We start from the raw sequence: 19,314 nt of genomic DNA, 5'->3' as shown, positions 1-19,314 counted from the left end.
GAATTGAACGAGAAACTGAAGTTGTGTGAAATTATTGGTGTCGATCATTCATATATATAGATTAATAAAATAATAATATAATAATTTTGAAATAAAATATAATAATATAATAATAATCAATAATTCAATATAATAATAAAAAAAAAATTTTGAAAATGTGTGAATTTAAAAAGTAGCCGCCTTTGTCTCATTCTACCGACAGTTTTCACGGACCGGTATTTCGTACTCTGTTGCTAATAATTGACGGGTAAAAATATGGATAAAAATTCCACTTTTTATATTTGTATATATATATATATATATATATATATATATATATATATATATATATATATATATATATATATATATATATATATATATATATATATATATATATATCTGTTTTGGTCTTAAGCTTTATAAAATTAGGTGTAAAAAGGTTCGTTTACAGTTTATAAGCATAATATGTGTTTTCCTAGTTTTTGACTGGACAAAGATATATAATATAATATAAATTTTAATATAATAATATAATAATATTGAAATAAAATATAATAATATAATAATAAATTTAGAATTTTTAAAAAGTCGTATTTATTAAATACTTCAGGGGTATATTATGTAACTTATAATTAATAATTTCTATCATGTCGCTTTCATGTGAATAGTAAATGAATTAATTTCGTTTCATTTACTATTCTTTGAATAGTAAATGAATTAATTTAAATTTAACTATTTAAGCTACACGTTGTTGTACGTTGTGCTTTACAAATTGTACATTTTTAATTTAACTTCGTTTCTTAAAAAAAATTACAAAAATTATATCATAAAAATAAAATGACTTAATACGTAAAATTTTTAATTTAAAATAGCATCGTTTAATAGTAAATTTTTTATCATTTCATATATAAATATTATAAAATTTAGTTTTCTAGAACTAGTTATATTCAAAATCATTTTATTAAGAGGTTATAATAATAGAAATTATTATATCATAAAACGTTTTCATTTAAGAAAGTAAAATCATATATAAATCATGATGGGTTCGAGTTTTAAATTATAGGTTGTTCGTGAATCGTAGGGTAAAGTTCAATGGTTAATTAAATGTATGAAAAAATATTTTAATGCAACACATCAATTTGCTTATCTTGTCGGAGTTATTAGAGTTTAAATTTGACCGAAACTTCCAGGTCATGACAGATACCCGACCCGACCCCGTTGACTTTGACTTTGACCAAGTTTGACTTTTAGTCAAACCTAACCAAAAACTTATGCAATCGTTCTAATCTTCTTTTATACTTGATTCTTGCATGAAACTTGACAACGTGACTCACATGCAATATATTCGAGTAGTAACGAGCTATAGGACTAATTGAACACATTTCGATCGACCTTGTGTCTTACCCAGTATTGATACAACTTACTTGTTTAGGTCAAGACTAAACAACTTTCATACACACGTTTACTTTGTGAAGTACCTTTATACTTGATGTTATGCGAGGTGTATATGAAATAGTTATATTTTTATTGCGAAATACTATTAAATACGATACAATTTTACACAAGTTATTTATTTATTTATAGAGTGCATATACCTAAACCTTGCTACAACACTATAGGCAGTGTACCTAATCGTAAAGTAGTGTAGTTTTTAGTAAGTCCGGTTCGTTCCGCAGGGAGCTAGCCAAGTTTAACGCTATATTTTTAAAACTATATTTGAAATATATATATATATATATATATATATATATATATATATATATATATATATATATATATATATATATATATATATATATATATATATATATATATATATATATATATATATAAGTAATATTATTATAAAAGTGAATTTTACTGTTTAATGACCCGTTTGTCAATTTTAAAACTTTAGTCACAATTAAAACCTAATGTAAAATATTAAATATACAAATGACTTAATTTAAGGCGTAAAGTAATTGACGATAAATAAAAAATGCGATAATTGAAAGTACGATAATTAAAAGTGCAATAAATAAAATGACAGTAAATAAAAGTGCGATGAGATATAAAATAAAGGAATTATGCTTATTTAAACTTCCGTAATCATGATGTTTGACGTGTTGATTTTAGTGTATTGCCATGGGTTAATTGTCCTTTGTCCTGGATTATTCGATATGTCCATCTGGTTTTTGTCCATAACAGTCCATCAATAATAAATATAAAGTGCGAGTGTCCTCGTCAAATTATCCTTATACCCGAAGTCAAATATTCCAACTAATTGGGGACTTAAACTGTAATAAGGTTTTAATACATTGTTAATGATTACACCAGGTTATCGACTGTGTGCAATCCAAGGTTTTAATACTTTATTAATAATTACACGTGGTGTCCTTGTATGTAATCCACCCCTGTTTTAATGAGTCCATTGACTATTAATCCATTCCCGTGTCCGGTTAAATGAACGATTATTAGTACTTATAAATATCCCGCCCATCGTGTCCGATCGAGTGTATATGGTTATTTATAGATACGTCAAATTATAAATCTCTATATTAAATTAACGAACTATCATTCAGTTAAACAAATATAAAGCCCATTAATAGTCCATAGTCCAATTTCCACAAGTGTCGGTCTTTTGTCCAAACCCCAATTATGGTACAAAGCCCAATTACCCAATCTTAATAGTTAGCCCAACATCACGATTACTTCGGCTTAAATAAGCATAATAATAACTTAGCTACGAGACATTAATTTAAAAAGGTTTAACTTACAATGAGTATTAATCGCGTAGTGTTACACGGACATAATTTTGACTTACAAACTTACAACATTCGCTACCATAACCTTATTATTATTAATCTTAAATTAAAATTACATATATATATATATACATATATATATATATATATATATATATATATATATATATATATATATATATATATATATATATATATATATATTGAGAGAGTTAGGGAGAAGATTGAATTAGGTGTGTGTAACTCGACTGAAACTGGCGCCTTTTATAGAACCTGACCACCATTTCCCTGCCATGCGATCGCATGGGAATAAGGCAGCCAGGCCATGCGATCGCATGGCCAGCTGGATCCAGCTCAATCACTTTGTTTTCTAGTTTGTCAACGTATTATAATAATATATAATATAATATATATAATTTTATATAATTATATATATATTATATTATATTCTTGTGCATAGTAGACTTGTAATTTTAGGTCTGATGCGTCGCGCGTTGATAGTTGGTTCATGTCCCGGTTCCGGATTTTCGAACGTCCTTGCGTACTATTTAATATCTTGTACTTTGCGTTTCGCGGCTCGTACTCTTGTAACTTTTAGACGTTTCTCATCAATAAATTGAACCACTTGGATTGTACTTTGTACTCTTTAGCGTTTGCGTCTTCAAATCGTCAAATCTGTCTTTTGTCTTCACCTTTTATTATTTAAACGAATATCACTTGTAAATAGAACAATTGCAACTAAAAGCTTGTCTTTCTTGAAGAATAATGCTATGAAATATATGTTCGTTTTTAGCATTATCAATACTCGTGCACTCAAGGTGAGATCATAGTCCCATCTTTTCAACAACTTTTACTCGTTTAAATCATGGGATGAGAAACATATACGGTTTATACTTTTATGCTTTGAACACAAGTACGGAAACAAACATTCCACGTGCGAGTTAGAACAAAAAATCTCAATTCAATTATCATTAGTTACACTTGTAGGGTGTAAGCGTGAACTTATGTTGTGTGGATCCATACGGGCTTGACGAGCCCTCATTCGAACGGTTCGCTACCGTTAGTGGATGAAATATATTTTCGGGTATAGTGTAGTTTCTAACACTATGATAACGGAGTTCGTATACAGTTAAGTCTTGATAATTGGGTGCTCCACAAACGTACAACATCTTTGGAATGCAAACGATTTGGATAATCAACTTCATACAAAATCTTATGGTTCAAAAACAACGTTGACAATTACACCTATGATTTCACCAACGTTTTTCGTTGACAGTTTTCTATATGTTTCTCAGGTTCATACTTGACTACTTGATACATGCTTCAGCACACTTTGATTACTTGCTTGGGGTCAAGCATACATGCATACGCTAGTGATAGCACCTTTGGATTCAAACTTAATGTTTACATGCATACGCTATTGATAGCATTCGTGATTTTCAACTTATATTATGTCGCAAGTTATTTCATTTATACTTTATAACTTTTGTAAACTTAAACTCGTTGTCGAACCGTTGGTAAACTTAAAACTTTGCAAGTCTTATACATTTCAAATGAATGCGACATAATTTTGGTCAAACGCGTCTCATTTAGGGACTATGATCACGTAACGGGACCTAAGTTGACGGCGCTGTCAATGGCGATTTTGGCGGATCGTCACAATCTTTCGCGAGTACCATTCCCTTATACGATTGGTTAACCATGGTCAAGTGTTTGTAGTGTAGCATATTATATTGTTCGGGTATATGCTATTGTTTGTGCTAGCTTGTGGTATTGGAGATTTAGCGTTATACTTTGCGATGGTATGCTAATTAGATTGCTAGCGTATATGCGGTAATTGTGTAAGTAATTGCAAGTAAGTAGGTTATATATGTATGTGTATAATTATTGCATTCACTAAGCGTTTTGCTTACCCTCTCGTTGCTTACTCTTTTTAGGTTCCGGCGTGGACAAGGGCAAGGGTATTCGTTTGGATTAGAGACCTCCATCTAGTGGGCTATTGGAGGGAAATTTTTTTTTAGATACGATCTAGTTGGGTAGTTTAACCCCAAATGTCATGCTCGTATTTTGTTTGGCAATTAAACTCAAGGGTCTTTATTACATTTTGAATTGTACTAAATGTTAAATACTCGAAGCGTTGTACGAAACCTTTATGTCATGGTGGTTGTTTATTAATCGAGTAACGTATTTGAATGTTTTACAATGTCGTTAATGTTTAAAAAAAAAAATTTTGTCGGGTTAAAGACGGGTTGGGTCGTTTCATGTTTGCAAGTAAGTAGATTATATATGTATATGTATAATTATTGCATTCATTAAGCTTTATGCTTACCCCTCTCGTTGTTTACCTTTTTACAGGTGTTGTGAATGTGAAGCTAGCTAGTTGTTAGACTAGATGCGTAGGAGCGTTTGGGCTCGACGGGGTAACTTTTGGATCTTTGGACGCGGATTGGGGATTTGGTAGTCCCCGGGATTATGCTCGTGGTATCGGGTTGGGTTATTGAGTATTAACCCGTATTTTGTGTGATTGGGTCATTATTACAAATGTTTTTGTAATGTGTCATTTGTGTACCAAGGGTCATTATAAATTGTTAAATATATCGTTATGATATTATGTTTTTGGTTAAAACAGATTCGGAAATGTTATGTATTATGAACGCTTTAATGGACCTAACTTATAAAAAAAATAGTGTTTCGTTTTTGGTAAACGGATTTGGGTTGTTTCACATATGTTTGTACGAAGCTCATGAAAGACTTCGTGGATTTTCGAGAATGCTTGGTAACATTGATTATATGCACTGGGAATGGGATAAAATGCCTATACGTGTTGAGAAGCCAATTTTGCTCGAGGTGATCGCGACTACCCAACAATAATTCTTGAAGCCGTTGCGTCGTATGATAATTGGATTTGACATGCTTACTTTGGTGTAACAGGCTCAAACAACGAGTTAAATGTTTTAAACACTAGTGATTTGTTCAACTTAATGCTTAATGAGGAGATGTCAGACATTCCTTATATTGTAAACGACGTAGAGTACAAAAGAAGGTATTAGTTAGCTGGCAGGAATTACCTAACGTGGTCGGCATTTGTTACAACATATTCAAGTGTACTTGATCCACACGTACTTACTTTTCAAAGAAATAAGTTGGTGCTCAAAAGGATATCGAGAGGACTTGCGAAATTCTACAAGATCGGTGACATATCTTCAACAACCGACAATGGCTTACGTGCATCATATTACACAACATGATTGTTGAAGACAACGATTATAACATTGCGGAGAATGAGGAGATGTATGAACCAGTTGATAATATGCAACGTAGTTGGATCGATAAGTGTGATTCTTACGATCGAAGAAATAAGGAACTACGTGACGAGAAGTGCACGAAGGAATACGATTTAATTTGGCTGAGCACTTGCAGTCTACTCGAGAATAAATGTTATTTTATTATTTAATTTTAGTTCTTTAAGAATTTTAGTTTATTTATTATGAACTATATTATTTATGTTAATGTAAAGCCTTCAAGTTTAATTTGTTTATATTAAATATTGTGTTTAATAAAAATAAATTAATTAAATTAAATAAAAATATTAAAATATATACAAAAATTAAATTAGGCACTCAACTACACTTCAACTTTTCTTAGTAATGTTAATGTAAATGTATGTTAGTGTTTTTTTTAGACTTTGTAATGAATGAATAATGAATTGCAAGCAACGATACCTTTTTGTACTCTTATATGCGTGAAATAAAATTTTAGAACTTTTTTAGTGGCCGAGGTGTATTAGTAACTCCGTCCCATATTAAGTGTTCACATTTTCATTTTGAGCTGTCACATTTCAAGTATTCATTTGATGTTTCAACCAATCAGAAGAGGTTATTCTGGAGAGAGAAAATTTCTGATTGGTGGAGAATGAAGTTAGTGAGATTTTCTAAAACTTTGTGCAAAAAATAAGTGGACATTTAGACCATTTGTATCGGAGGCAAGTGACGCCGTCACTTGCTTAGGTGGCAAGCAAGAAACGCCTTCGAAGGCCGTATCGGGGTGTCATTTTAAGGCGTCACTTAGGCGTGTGTTAGAAAATGACGGAAGAATAAACTTGTGTCACTTGGTTTTTTTATTAATTTGAAAATATTATTTTTATCCCCTTTTAATACTTAACCCAATTATATTTTAACACATCACCACAATACTCTTAACTAACACCAAAAAGAAACACTATTACTACTCAATTTATAAAAGAAACACGTCCTACTCATTCAAAAAGTGCAAAAAAGCAAGTGATACGAGCAAGAAACGTCTCAACCAATACAAGTGGTTTTATAGTGGGACGGAATGAGTAATACTTTTTTATAAAATTGCATGTCACCTCTCATTGACATTTGTGTCCAGCTATATCGTATTGTACAAATAAACAACTACAGTACAATGTAGGGGTGTTCAAAACCGGATATCCGAAAATTCGGATAGTGGATTTGGGCATCCGATATCCGAATCCGAAATTTCGGATATCCGAAATTTCGGATTCGGATATTGGATTATCCGAATATCCGGAATTTAATTTTACTTTCTTTATGACAATCAAGTAAATGGCAAAAGTGTAACATGTTGATGTTTGGTGATGCAAATTATATTTATATGTATACTGTGCGATGATTTATTGATTTAAACTTGCATAAAAATGCATAACTCATTCAAGGTAACAATGTTAGTAGTCTTATAGAAGATTTCCATGAATAATAGCCTAGATATACATAAGTTTCTAGTTCAGTTGAAACAAATCTATATAATAACTAGCCTTGTGATCCTGGTGGCAACACACAAATCAACGTAATATTTTCAGTGTTATAAGCAAGATTATTTACTAAGTCAATGATTGTATTGTCATTGCTTAATAACAGGAACGCACATACATACATATCAATATATATAGATCAAACTATAACTGAAAGCAGCTAATTAAACAACTAATCCAAACTATCTGAAACGCAACAATACCAGTAAAGGACACAAAAGAGTTGTATTATACACTTAACAATTACTACACCTATGTACATCTTGTAAATACTGTAATTAAGTGTAATAAATTTCAAAAAAAAAAAAAATCGGATTTTCGGATATCCGAATATCCGATTTTTTTGAAAAGTGGCATCCGATATCCGAATCCGAAAAATCGGATATCCGATTTTCGGATATCCGAAAATCCGGATATCCGATTTTTTGAATATTTTCGGATCGGATTTTCGGATTATTCGGATTACGGATTCGGATTCGGATATTATGAACACCCTAGTACAATGCAATAACAACTACGGTTTTGTACAATGCAATAACAACTACGGTTTTCATTCCACTATCCAATCCAATTTCACTCAATTATCGGTACAATCGCTAACCCTAACTCACCTCAATCATGTCCTCTCAATCTCCGTCATCATCCTCCGACGAAAACAACACCGCAACCGTCGACTCAACGCCGTTACTCACCGCAGCTTCCGACGGCATCTTCCGCAATCGTCAATTAATAAGACGCCCGCCGTCTCTCCGCGGCGCCGCTAGGTTCCTCCGACGCGCCAGTAGCCGGCGGATGCTCCGTGAACCGTCGATGCGTGTGAGAGAAACAGCGGCTGAGCAAATCGAAGAACGGCAAACGGATTGGGCTTACTCACGTCCGGTTGTGATTCTAGACCTATTTTGGAATTTAGCTTTTATTGTTGTTTCAATTTCTGTATTGATTATGAGTCGAAATGAGCATCCGATGCAGCCGTTGAGGGTTTGGATTGTTGGATATGCTTGTCAGTGTTTGCTTCATATGGTTTGTGTGTGTGTTGAGTATAAACATAGGTATCAGCAACGTTTGGTTGAGTATGGTGGTAATTTGAGATCCGAAGTCAGTAATCGGAATTCGGATTCGAATTTGAACCATTCTTTGAGTTCGGGGAGCGAGGAAAGGGATTACGCGGATATAACACCGGATAGGTTGCATAATGATGCTGATGATGATACCAGGTACATTCTCTGATCTTCCATTTACTGAATTGAACTACTTCTCGAGTAATGAAAATTGAAAGATTGGTTATACTTACATTTATATGTTGCATATGTCTTGATGAATGTAATTACGTGATATTGAATAATTAAAATTGGGTAATTTGTTATGCCAAAACTGCCTGTGGGGGATCGGTTGAATTTGCTTTTGCCGAGTGCTGCCTAAAGTTTTGATATTTACGTATACCTTTGCTTAGTGTTTGACAAATTATAGTTATATAAGGAAGTGTTAGTTAAACGAAGGGTGCGTAAAAGGTTTACCTTTCTTACTTTTGGTATATGTCCTGTTGAAGCCAGTGTCAAATTGAGTAGTTGAGCTCCTGATAAATAAATTTATGACTTCTAAAGAGCGTTGTAAAAGTACGGCGACTAGTCCCGTTGGATTTGGGAGTATCTCGACCCGACTAAGTCCAAGTCGGTCAAAGTCGTCGTCCAACTAGTCTAAATTGGTTAAAAATTGGATTTAGTCAATCAAGGTCAGATTTATTCGGTCAACTCAAAGTTGATCAAAGGTTAACTAGTCTACAACTTGGCCAATTAGTCTCTGCATGGTCCCACCCAACTACTCCCCGACTAGCTACTTTTACAACCTTGCTTTTAAAGTGTTAATCCAAACGCCTTTTAATGGCATTGCCACTGTAAAATAAATTTCTACTAAGGGTTGTTACTTGCTTAACTTAAATGGTTGTGTGATACTAACCAATGTTTTGTTTAATGCTAAGTTTGATTTGACACTGCTATAAATGTCCACATTGCGTGGAACTTTGGATGTTCATATAGATTTACTTAAGAATCATACCAAAAGAACAATGTAACAAAGGGTTGCAAAGATTCTGATATGTATTTAGAGATCATATAATGATATAAAGCTCTTATGAGCTTCCCTTAGTTTGCATATCTATTTTATTGTTCTGAAAGCTTTGTGTATCCATCGGTATAATGAATATGGAAGTTATTACATTAAAATTAGAATGAATAACCCTTTAGGGCTCGTGATCACAATATCATTCTTCTGCGCACTCTTATACAAGTCTAGCTCCTTTTGCATATCCTACTTGTTCTATATCATTGTTTTTTTTTAGCTTTTGAGCAGATAACGAGAACATTCAATAATGATAGATAACCATGACAAGATGAACCACTGGTTGATATCGTTAAGTCTCAAATTCAAATCACACTAGAAGCAAATCTCGGGGTGGGAAGGGAATGGGTTTGGAACGGTTACAAGATAACCCGATTAGGACTAGAACATATTAGTAACTACTGAACCTGCCCTCCGCAGGTAACCTGAACATAAAAATCAAGATTTTTCTATAAGAATGTTAAAATACCAAGATATTTGTTATATATTAAGTGTAATTATAATTATCGTGGCCGTTATCACTAAATTGCTAACTAATTAATGAATATAACAACAAATTACAACTTGTTTTAACTAGACTAATAACTCTAAATTTCTATGTTAATAAAGTTAAAATTGGAAATTAAACCAGGATAATCTGAGTATAAGAAACTTTACGTAAATAAGGGAAGCCTTGAATTACTTTAGTCGGCTTTTGGTTCATTGTATGTTGTGAGGGATACTGAGTTGATTAGTTAATTGCACTACGCTGTATAAATATTAGTGCCAGTTTTCATTAATTAAATGCCCATTATGGTAGTGCTATGTTTTATTTTGTTTTTTATTAATCATTTGAATATAGGTTGGTAGTGTACTTGTGTCTTTTAGCAAGTCGATGTTGTGAGCCACTTTTGAGTTGAAGTGGATTTATATATTAAATATAAAGCGAGAAATTTTGCTCCGTATTTCATGGGTTGAACTCAAGGTTGTAAAAGTAGCTAGTTGGGTACTAGTCCGTTGGGACCTTGTTGGGACTAATCCTTACAATAGGCCAAGTTGAAGACTTCGTACGTTGACCAACTTTGACCGATTTAATCAAATAAATCCGAATTTGAACTGATAAATCGTGCTTTGACCGACTATGTTGGATTTTTGACAACTATGACTGAATAAATTGGCCGAGTCGGAGTCTAGTCGGACTACTTTAAAATCCCGACTAGTCGGTCTTGTCAGGGGCTTATACAACCATGGTTTTATTCCGGTAAAGTTTTACAACCATGGCTGAACTACACTTGCGGCGTTTAACGGTGTGCAATATCTATATAACTTTGCGGTAATTTTATATAACCTTACTAAGCAAATCTTAAATTACAAGCTGTCCCCTTGACACATGTGAGCTCGTCTGCCTGCCGTGCGTGCATATTAATTGTGTTACGTTTTTTATGTGGCAGTGTTGCTAAGCATCTGGAGTCTGCTAATACAATGTTTTCGTTTATATGGTGGATTGTTGGATTCTACTGGGTGTCTTCCGGTGGTCAACATATCACTCAGAATGCACCTCAATTATACTGGTTTGTCTTTCTTTCATCCCTTAAAGATTTTAATATGTAAATAATGTTTTTCTCATAATAAAATTTGCATGGTTTCTTTTCAGGCTGTGTATTACATTCTTGGCATTTGATGTGTTCTTTGTCGTTATTTGTGTTGCTGTTGCATGTATAGTTGGTATTGCTGTTTGCTGCTGTCTACCCTGTATTATCGCAATCTTATATGCCGTCGCTGATCAGGTATTTCTTGTGCATTAGACTAGTGGTCCTTTTGTGTTCTGTGAATGTGGCAATGTTTATATATTAACTAAATTCCAATTCTAAAGTACTGCAAGTACTACATATAATTAGCAATGGAGATCTATTGACTGCAAAATAACCATACATGATAAAATGCGACTTAGAATTGGTCTATAATAAATTGATAACATAGAAGAAACCACAATTTTGACATGTTAACTGAATAACGCGCTCTTTCTTTTAGTTCGTTGTTTATTCTATAATTTGTATGTCTATGTTTCCTTAGGAACTAAAATGAACTAGTGGGCTTATCTAGGAAGATGAATAGTAGCTAATTAATTATCAATAAATGTATGTTATGGTGTAATTGCAAGGAATAACCATCATATTTGTCGGGATCCAGATTTCCGTAATGATTTTTGCGTAACATTTTTTTGGAAGTGTTTGTTAAACTAGTGAAGTGCTTGTTTGTATAATGCTCCTAGTTGATGTTGTCATATTAACTACTTTTTCAGTTTTTAATTGAAAGGTTTATCCTAAGTTGCTGCATATAGAAGTTAGGTTTCACTTTCGGTAGCGGTAGTCATATAATTTAACATTACTCGTGTCTTTAGTACCCCATGTAATGTTTTATCTGCATGCTGCTATTGGAACAGGAGGGTGCAACCAAGGATGATATTGAACGGCTGCCTAAATACAAGTTCAAGAGGATAGATGATTTTGAGAAAGAAAATGGAGAGATCCAGAAAGGTTATGGTGGAATAATAGTTGATTGTGATACTGATGCACCCATTGAACGAGCTTTATCTGAGGAAGATGCTGTAAGTTTTCCAATCTTTTGATATTTAAACTTAATTGGCGCACTTTAGTAAATTGATAAATGTGTTTTGACCATTGGTTAGCAATCTGATACTTTCATGATTAGTCTAAAACTAGGGGGGATATCCTTAATTTGAATTATTAATTAACACTATAAATGTGGTGTCTATATCCAACATGATCAACATCCCAACTCCAACCCAATGCATATAGACATATAGTAAGTGTTATCCAACCTTTACTTTGATAAACTGTATTAGTATTAGTCTAAACTAATAACTAAAGTGTATATATGGCATCACTTCGCCACCTTTTTCAGTACAAGTATTATCATAATTCTTTCGAGTTTATATACTTACAGGAATGTTGCATTTGTCTTTGCTCATACGATGATGGAAACGAACTCCGCGAGCTCCCATGTTGTCATCATTTTCATGCCACCTGTATCGATAAGTGGTTGTACATTAATGCCACATGTCCTCTTTGCAAGTTCAACATACTAAAGAACGGTAACCAAAGTGGCAGTGATGAAGTATAAATATTCAGCAGATACTGTTATTTTCAAGATTCTTGATCCCGACCCACCTCTGGTATACGATTACGATTATAATGTAAATTTGACTCAAAAATCTTGTTTGAAGTTTTAGACTTGTCAGGGTGAAGGGCTATAGAAGGATGAACCTCCTTTTTTTCGGCGTATTACTTGGAGATGTAAAGTTAAATGTTTTATCCAATCTACACGTTGTAGTGTAGTGTGAGTGAATACCTTGAGATGGTACAACTTTGGCTTTGTATTGCAAGTGTAACGGTGTTTGTGCAAGATGTTATGGAATGTAACTTATAGGCTTGCAAGGGGTAGACTGCCTATAGCGTTTATTGGCTTATAATTTGCACTGTAACATGTATATTTATCCAATCTTTCACTGTTTATTGTTGGCAAATTGCAGCATTCTGTCTTATTTTAAAAACATGTGCTCATTTAGGCCAGAAGATCAAATTCAAAGACACTGAGAATTTTTGTTTGAACAGTGAATACACACCATTTTTATTCACGATGAAACTCGAACTTACAAGCTCAAGGTTGATGAGCCCCTTGATATCGCTAGACCATAAGCCCTTTGGTTAGGTAATCTTAGTTTCAGGTGCATTTGTAGTACGATTTATCAAATTTATATTAGACCGGTCACTATGGGATTCCTTCCTGTCGTGAGTGTCGCGTCCTTCTTGCTCATCAGCCGATCTTCGTTCTGCGCAAGCATGATGTCTTGATTGTTTGTCTGGGGTTGGTCCTAGGGAAAAGTAGCAAAGAACTACTTAGGCGTTTTATTTGAAGTTATATAATGACTCTTTTCACATACAATGACAACTATCTTAGTTCTTATTCTTGTATATACTCATTTAAATCGTTGGTTCTAGTTTAATTTAAATTTTGTTCGTCGTCTATAAATATATTCTCATTTCAATTCAAATGATCAACAACTTAGATATCTCATTCTTATTTGTTCACTCGCAAATCCTTCATTCGCACCTCTGTCGAGCTCATTTTGCTAATCAGAATTTTTGCATAATTTGCACATCGTCTCCCAATCCATTTAGTCACCACCCACCACAACTTTCGTCCAACATCCATCACAACACCACTTCAACTAATGTCCACCATAACCATACTGAAATTAACCACAACCACTAACACAAAATCACACTGAAAACTTCAAACACCACCTTATCAACACGGAAAAATCTCTAACGTGGAAAAGAAAGAAAAGGAAAGCAAAGCATAAGTGGCTGAATTTAGTGATGGGCAAAAGTTGAAAGATGATGCGGACAACGGGAGAAGAAAATAAATTGTTAGAACGGGGTCAATTGTACTGAAAATGCCTTGAACAGGAATCCACAACCGGCTATTCTTTATGAAGATTCACAACAAAGTTACAAACATTGTGTTGATAACAAAAGGAATCTCGATCATATAACCTCTAAATGAAACAAACTACAAAGATACGTCAAGCAACATCCACGATGAATATAAGAATTAGTGGCAAAGTGGAATGAACGACGAAGACATAATGTGGGCGACACATGAAGGTTTTTTAGATTACAAAAAATGTGTTCTGTTAGTATTCCTCATGGCATAAACAATTGTAAGTTTAAATAATGAGACACAAATATATATATTTTTTCCAACTTGATTTTTTATTGATTTAATAATCAAAAATTTATAAAGTTAACTCTATTGGAATTACTAACTAATTGAATATATATTACAACATTCAGCATCAGTTGAGAACAAGCTCAAAGCTTAGCTAAAAATAGATGTTTATTTTGTTAATACCATCCTCTCAAATTTATGTATTTTCACCAAGTGACTGCGTTTATGTTACTGTTCACAATAGACAAAATCCATTGTCCGTCTACTCGCGTAGAAAGATTTAAAGGTGATTGCTCTAGAGAAACTTATCATCGAAAACCACATGAACGCTACACACTTACTGACATAGGCTATTATGAGCAAGAAAAATGTGAAGCGTGTAACTAAAAGCAACTAGATGAACGGTTTGGCTCAAATAGTTCTAAATATCCTTGTGTTATATTCACAGGTCATTGCAGATAAGGAAGTTGCAGCTGAATTTGCCCACAAGAAGCAACCTTATCATCAACCAAGTTCTGGCAAGATTTGATAAAGAAGTGGAAAGGATGAAGAGCATGCAAATTAAATGTGGCCGTGAGAGCATCAACATATCTAATAACGAACATTACTGGGAGTTAGATAACACTAATGGTGCTCAGTGAGACGGTGGTGGCTTTTTTGTATGAGAGATTTGATATATACGTAGTATATATGTTATTAATTATATACATATACATATATATAATATAAAATACATAATAGTATATAATAGCTCATAACTTGTTCCAAAACATTTTGACAAGTAAAGACTTGTAACCAAGGTTAGAGATTAGTGGATCGAGAAGTTGAAGTGACTATGCGGCCAAATCAGGGAAATATACGAAAATTAATCGGATTTTCAAAATTATATGTGTAAATACCATTAATAAAAAAGTAAACAAACATAATCTTTAATGATAATTGTCAAGAAACATATACAAAATCGTTTAATTGTTCAAATACTCCAAAACCCTAATTTTAATTCCTATTATAATGTTGGTATAAACTTTGACATTGAATGACTTTGACCGACTAAATCCGACATTTTTTGACCCGTTGACTAGCATTGAACGACTTGGGCCTAATCGAGTCCGACTAGTTACCAAACCTAACTAGTCCGACTTTTACAACCTTGCTAGAAACATACCCAAACACAACAGCCGAAGACAACTTTCGTGCATCAAGGTTGGCGTCAAAAGCATGGAGAATGGTTTCAGTTATTTACTAATGAAGTATCCAAATATCTTATTGTCATCAAGGACGGTAGAAGATGTATTTATTCTACAAACATTCAGTCATTCAGATAAACATAACCATGTCAGTCAGCTGAGACATGGTCACGAACCTTTGTGTATGCCTCATAAGCTCGGTACAGGCATGTTATATAAGGTAGCACGGCACAAGTAAATCAATTTATTTGAATCCTTTAGCTTGAACTCTATGGTGACGACTGTCAAGTTCCTCCCACTTCTTACCACAGATGCATCGACGATCACTTCTGCCTGTTGAAATAGAAAGATGTTGCATTAAAACGATCAAAAAAGAAATGATCTTAAACCGTAAATGGACGTGGTATGTAAAGACTGTGCATAACAGCTGTTGAGATTGATTAAACAACCACAAATTAGAAGTATATATCAATAAAAGATACTTTCATATGGCGAAATCACATATGGTTAATGTCATAAAATTATATAACTGTTATTCTTCCTTTACCTTCATAAGCTAATTAGTAGGCTAAGGCATTTAATTGTAGATAAAAGATTTCACTTCTCAATACATCTGAATAAGCTAAGATGGACATTTTATAATCTACTTAGCTAATTAAGAACTACAAGATCACTGCAGTTTTCTCCGCATGACATTTATTAGGATCACGCACAATCTGGAAGTTTTATCACTAAGTATTTGACTAATCTAGACCTAAGTGAACAATTGCCAATTTATCAAATGATGAAACACACTGAATCAGATCGAATACGTACTTCGTTAACAGCAGCCGCAAGATAGTCGACGCTTAATTCACCAAGAAAAAGCTCTTTATCTTTGTTAACAACAGTTCTAGCACAAGCTATGGCCACAATTTCTGCAATTGCTCCAACTGCTCCTCCATGCAAGGTATTGTAAGCATTCTGCATTAACCATCACCGTGACGTCATATCATCATCAAAAGATTACACACATATACTTCTAATTTCTTTCATCAATTCAATTTCAATACATATATTATATAACAACCTAAAGTACACCGGTAGATTAGTAAATAACTAATAACCGATTTAACAACCTATATTCCAATTAGAAGCTTCAATTTCACTCTAATTAGGTTAAAATTCGAAAAATTTATATGATGAACAGTTAGACTAATTTTTTATTATAAAAATGAAATTGATCTAAAATAAAGCTAGAAACTAAGAGATTGAAAAAACTACGCAAACGTAAGGTTTAACGGTGACGATGGTGGTGACACGGCCACGATGAATATGTTGAACTTTGATCAAGTTGCGAATCAAATCGGCATGAATATCTTCGCCGGTGAACTTCGACGGAATTACAGAAGTATTTCCGACTCTATTGATGAATCTGGAAACCTCCGTCATCGTTTCCGACGGCAAGTCTTTATATACGACGGTAGTTGCCATTTCCCCAAATTTTCTGCTGAATGAATAGAGAACGATGGATGCATTCCAGAAATACCCTCATATATATTCATATATATCTTAAAAAGTTTGTGTAATAAATATTTAAAGGTATTTTAGTAACACCGAGTGGATCTTTTTCTTTTATTTTTGGGCAAAAAATGATTATATTAAAAGGAGAACACTTCATAAAAAAAAAAAAATAAAAAAAAAAAAATGATGAAGGTTCAAATGAAGGAATTACAATGACGGAGTTGAGACTCGGTCATGAGATGAGAATTACAAGAAAGCAACAAATCTTAATAGCATAGTAATAAAGGATTAAGATGATAAGATCCCAAACGTACGAATGTAACCTGTGACAATACTTGAGATTAATAGCTCAAAGAAAGGCCTTTAAATTGATGCTCCTCTTGACGGAACGAACCCCTTTTGATTTCTTTATCACATGTTTTAATATCGGCACAATCTTGATCACCATTGGACGCGTTCCATGATTTTAACTTAAGCTTTAACATACGAAGTTGTTCACCAATCTTGAAAGCAGCCCAACCATCGATTGAAAAGGAGTTCATCTGTTCTCACACATTTTTAAAAAAGGTGGCGATCCAAAGTTGTTTCTTCCAAGCTTTAATTAAGGAAAAGAAATCTACTCTCCATATCGATAAAATACCTCCCAATCTACCATTGGCATCCACTTGTATTGAATCAAAGGCGTGAAGTTTTCATATCTCATTAAGAGTCGGTTGCGTAACCGTTTTGACCATTGTTTCTTGAATTGCCAAAAATTGGATTTGAAAGCGATTAAGTATTGACCCCGCCATTCGGCCTCTTAACTTGTTGCCTAGACCGTGGATGTTCCATGAGGCGAGCCTCATGGTTTAGAATCGTTATCAGGCTGATCTTCTTCGTCAGCCATGTTATGCAATAACACTCCAAAGTTAACCATTTCCTCATTGAAAGTTAGTTTTTTAGCCCCAAATTGTTGCCCGTTAATTTCACTCTTTTTGAAGTTTGATTGTTTCCTAACTGCATGACTGATTGTGATGACTCGGGAATTTCCGACCAAATTTAAACCTGAATCTTATTTGATTTCGATACGATAAGCAAAGTCTGTAATGTTGAGTCTCAAAAACTTTTGAACTTTATTCATGTAATTATTTAAACCTTTGACGATTCCCGACGATTCACGAACAATTGTGTGTAAATAAATATGTAAATATAAATGTAAGTATATATATAATAATAATTGGAAAGAATAAAATATAATATAAACATTAAAGTTAAATATGTAAAATAAGATATAAAATAATTAAACTGATTCTATATATGTATATAAGACTTTTTATACATAGCTGATATTGTATGTATATAGTAATAAATATAAAATATATAAATATTGACAAATCAAATATAAATTCTATGGATAATTATTATTATATTGTTGTAAGATATAAATTAAATGCTCAAAATATGTTGTTATGTATATATGTATATATATATCTTAAAGAGGAGATATGTAATATTATTATATTAAATTTAATTACAAGTTGAATATAATTGTTATATTAATGTTATTATATTACTTTCATTATCAATTTTGATATCTGTATTATTAATAGATTAGTTTAATATATAGTATATATATATATATATATATATATATATGAAATTCGATATGTATAAATTGTTATATCAATATTATTATACTTACTTTCATTATTAATAGTAATGTTAATATCAATATACAATTATTTAATATAATGTATAAGTTAATACATTTAATTTATCATTAAAATTAGTAGTAAAATTATAATTTTAAGTTATTATGATTATTTGTTATTATTTTCTTTATCAACATTATTATTATTATTAGTACTAATATAATTATATTTATTAGAAAATAATACAATCTATTATTATTATCTTTAGTAATATAATTATTATCATTTTTATGATTTTAATATCATTATTATTTATTATTATTGATATAAATAATTATCAATATTATTAATAATATATTTATTAATTATTAATATTAATTTAATTATATAAATTATAGAAGTCAAGAAGAGGTACGATTCTGTTAGCTTTCACCATCAAATATTGTTGTTAAAGTTGTTTCTGTCTACAAAGTTGATTCCAAACAATCCCAAATCAGATATAAAAGAACAAAATCAGTTGTGTGTAGCCATCTGTTTAATTTTTTTTATTCCATCTGATACAAACTGCTCGTACTTACTGTCTGCCATTGTTGCACGTCCCAATCCAGCTTCATTACAACCAA

At 32.5% G+C, this 19,314-nt stretch overlaps 2 protein-coding genes across 3 annotated transcripts; one reads left to right on the top strand and one right to left on the bottom strand.

Moving 5' to 3' along the window:
• Nucleotides 1–8,051: 8,051 nt before the first annotated feature.
• LOC139855499 (E3 ubiquitin-protein ligase At1g63170-like) lies at nt 8,052–13,571 on the top strand. 2 transcript variants are annotated; one of them, XR_011761470.1, is made up of 6 exons: nt 8,052–8,735; nt 11,067–11,186; nt 11,270–11,402; nt 12,059–12,223; nt 12,583–12,811; nt 12,878–13,571. XR_011761470.1 is itself a non-coding variant. In XM_071844727.1 (5 exons), exons 1-5 carry the CDS (start codon nt 8,140–8,142, stop codon nt 12,757–12,759), a joined length of 1,191 nt encoding a protein of 396 aa, XP_071700828.1. In that variant the 5' UTR covers nt 8,052–8,139; the 3' UTR covers nt 12,760–13,568. The 2 variants fall into 2 exon arrangements, 1 of the variants encoding a protein (XP_071700828.1); XM_071844727.1 differs by having other exon boundaries at nt 12,583–13,568.
• Nucleotides 13,572–15,297: 1,726 nt separating this feature from the next.
• LOC139855646 (uncharacterized) lies at nt 15,298–17,064 on the bottom strand. The gene is made up of 3 exons (XM_071844890.1): nt 16,821–17,064; nt 16,374–16,520; nt 15,298–15,890 (listed from the first exon to the last, which is right to left on the bottom strand). Exons 1-3 carry the CDS (start codon nt 17,028–17,030, stop codon nt 15,747–15,749), a joined length of 501 nt encoding a protein of 166 aa, XP_071700991.1. The 5' UTR covers nt 17,031–17,064; the 3' UTR covers nt 15,298–15,746.
• Nucleotides 17,065–19,314: the final 2,250 nt, after the last annotated feature.

This window comes from Rutidosis leptorrhynchoides, chromosome 6, assembly GCF_046630445.1.
Source record: "Rutidosis leptorrhynchoides isolate AG116_Rl617_1_P2 chromosome 6, CSIRO_AGI_Rlap_v1, whole genome shotgun sequence".
Taxonomy (NCBI): Eukaryota; Viridiplantae; Streptophyta; class Magnoliopsida; order Asterales; family Asteraceae; genus Rutidosis; species Rutidosis leptorrhynchoides.
Note: the sequence above shows the minus strand (reverse complement) of the source record. Positions and strands in the feature narration are given on the sequence as shown.

Excerpts from the sequence above, each read along its gene's own strand:
- LOC139855499 (XM_071844727.1), top strand. The coding sequence starts at position 8,140 with ATGTCCTCTCAATCTCCGTCATCATCCTCCGACGAAAACAACACCGCA. Across the intron at positions 8,736-11,066 it reads GATGCTGATGATGATACCAG|TGTTGCTAAGCATCTGGAGT; the intron begins GTACATTCTCTG and ends TTTATGTGGCAG. Across the intron at positions 11,403-12,058 it reads TATATGCCGTCGCTGATCAG|GAGGGTGCAACCAAGGATGA; the intron begins GTATTTCTTGTG and ends CTATTGGAACAG.
- LOC139855646 (XM_071844890.1), bottom strand. The coding sequence starts at position 17,030 with ATGGCAACTACCGTCGTATATAAAGACTTGCCGTCGGAAACGATGACG. Across the intron at positions 16,521-16,820 it reads CCGTTAAACCTTACGTTTGC|AATGCTTACAATACCTTGCA; the intron begins GTAGTTTTTTCA and ends TGGTTAATGCAG. Across the intron at positions 15,891-16,373 it reads TTGCGGCTGCTGTTAACGAA|GCAGAAGTGATCGTCGATGC; the intron begins GTACGTATTCGA and ends CTATTTCAACAG.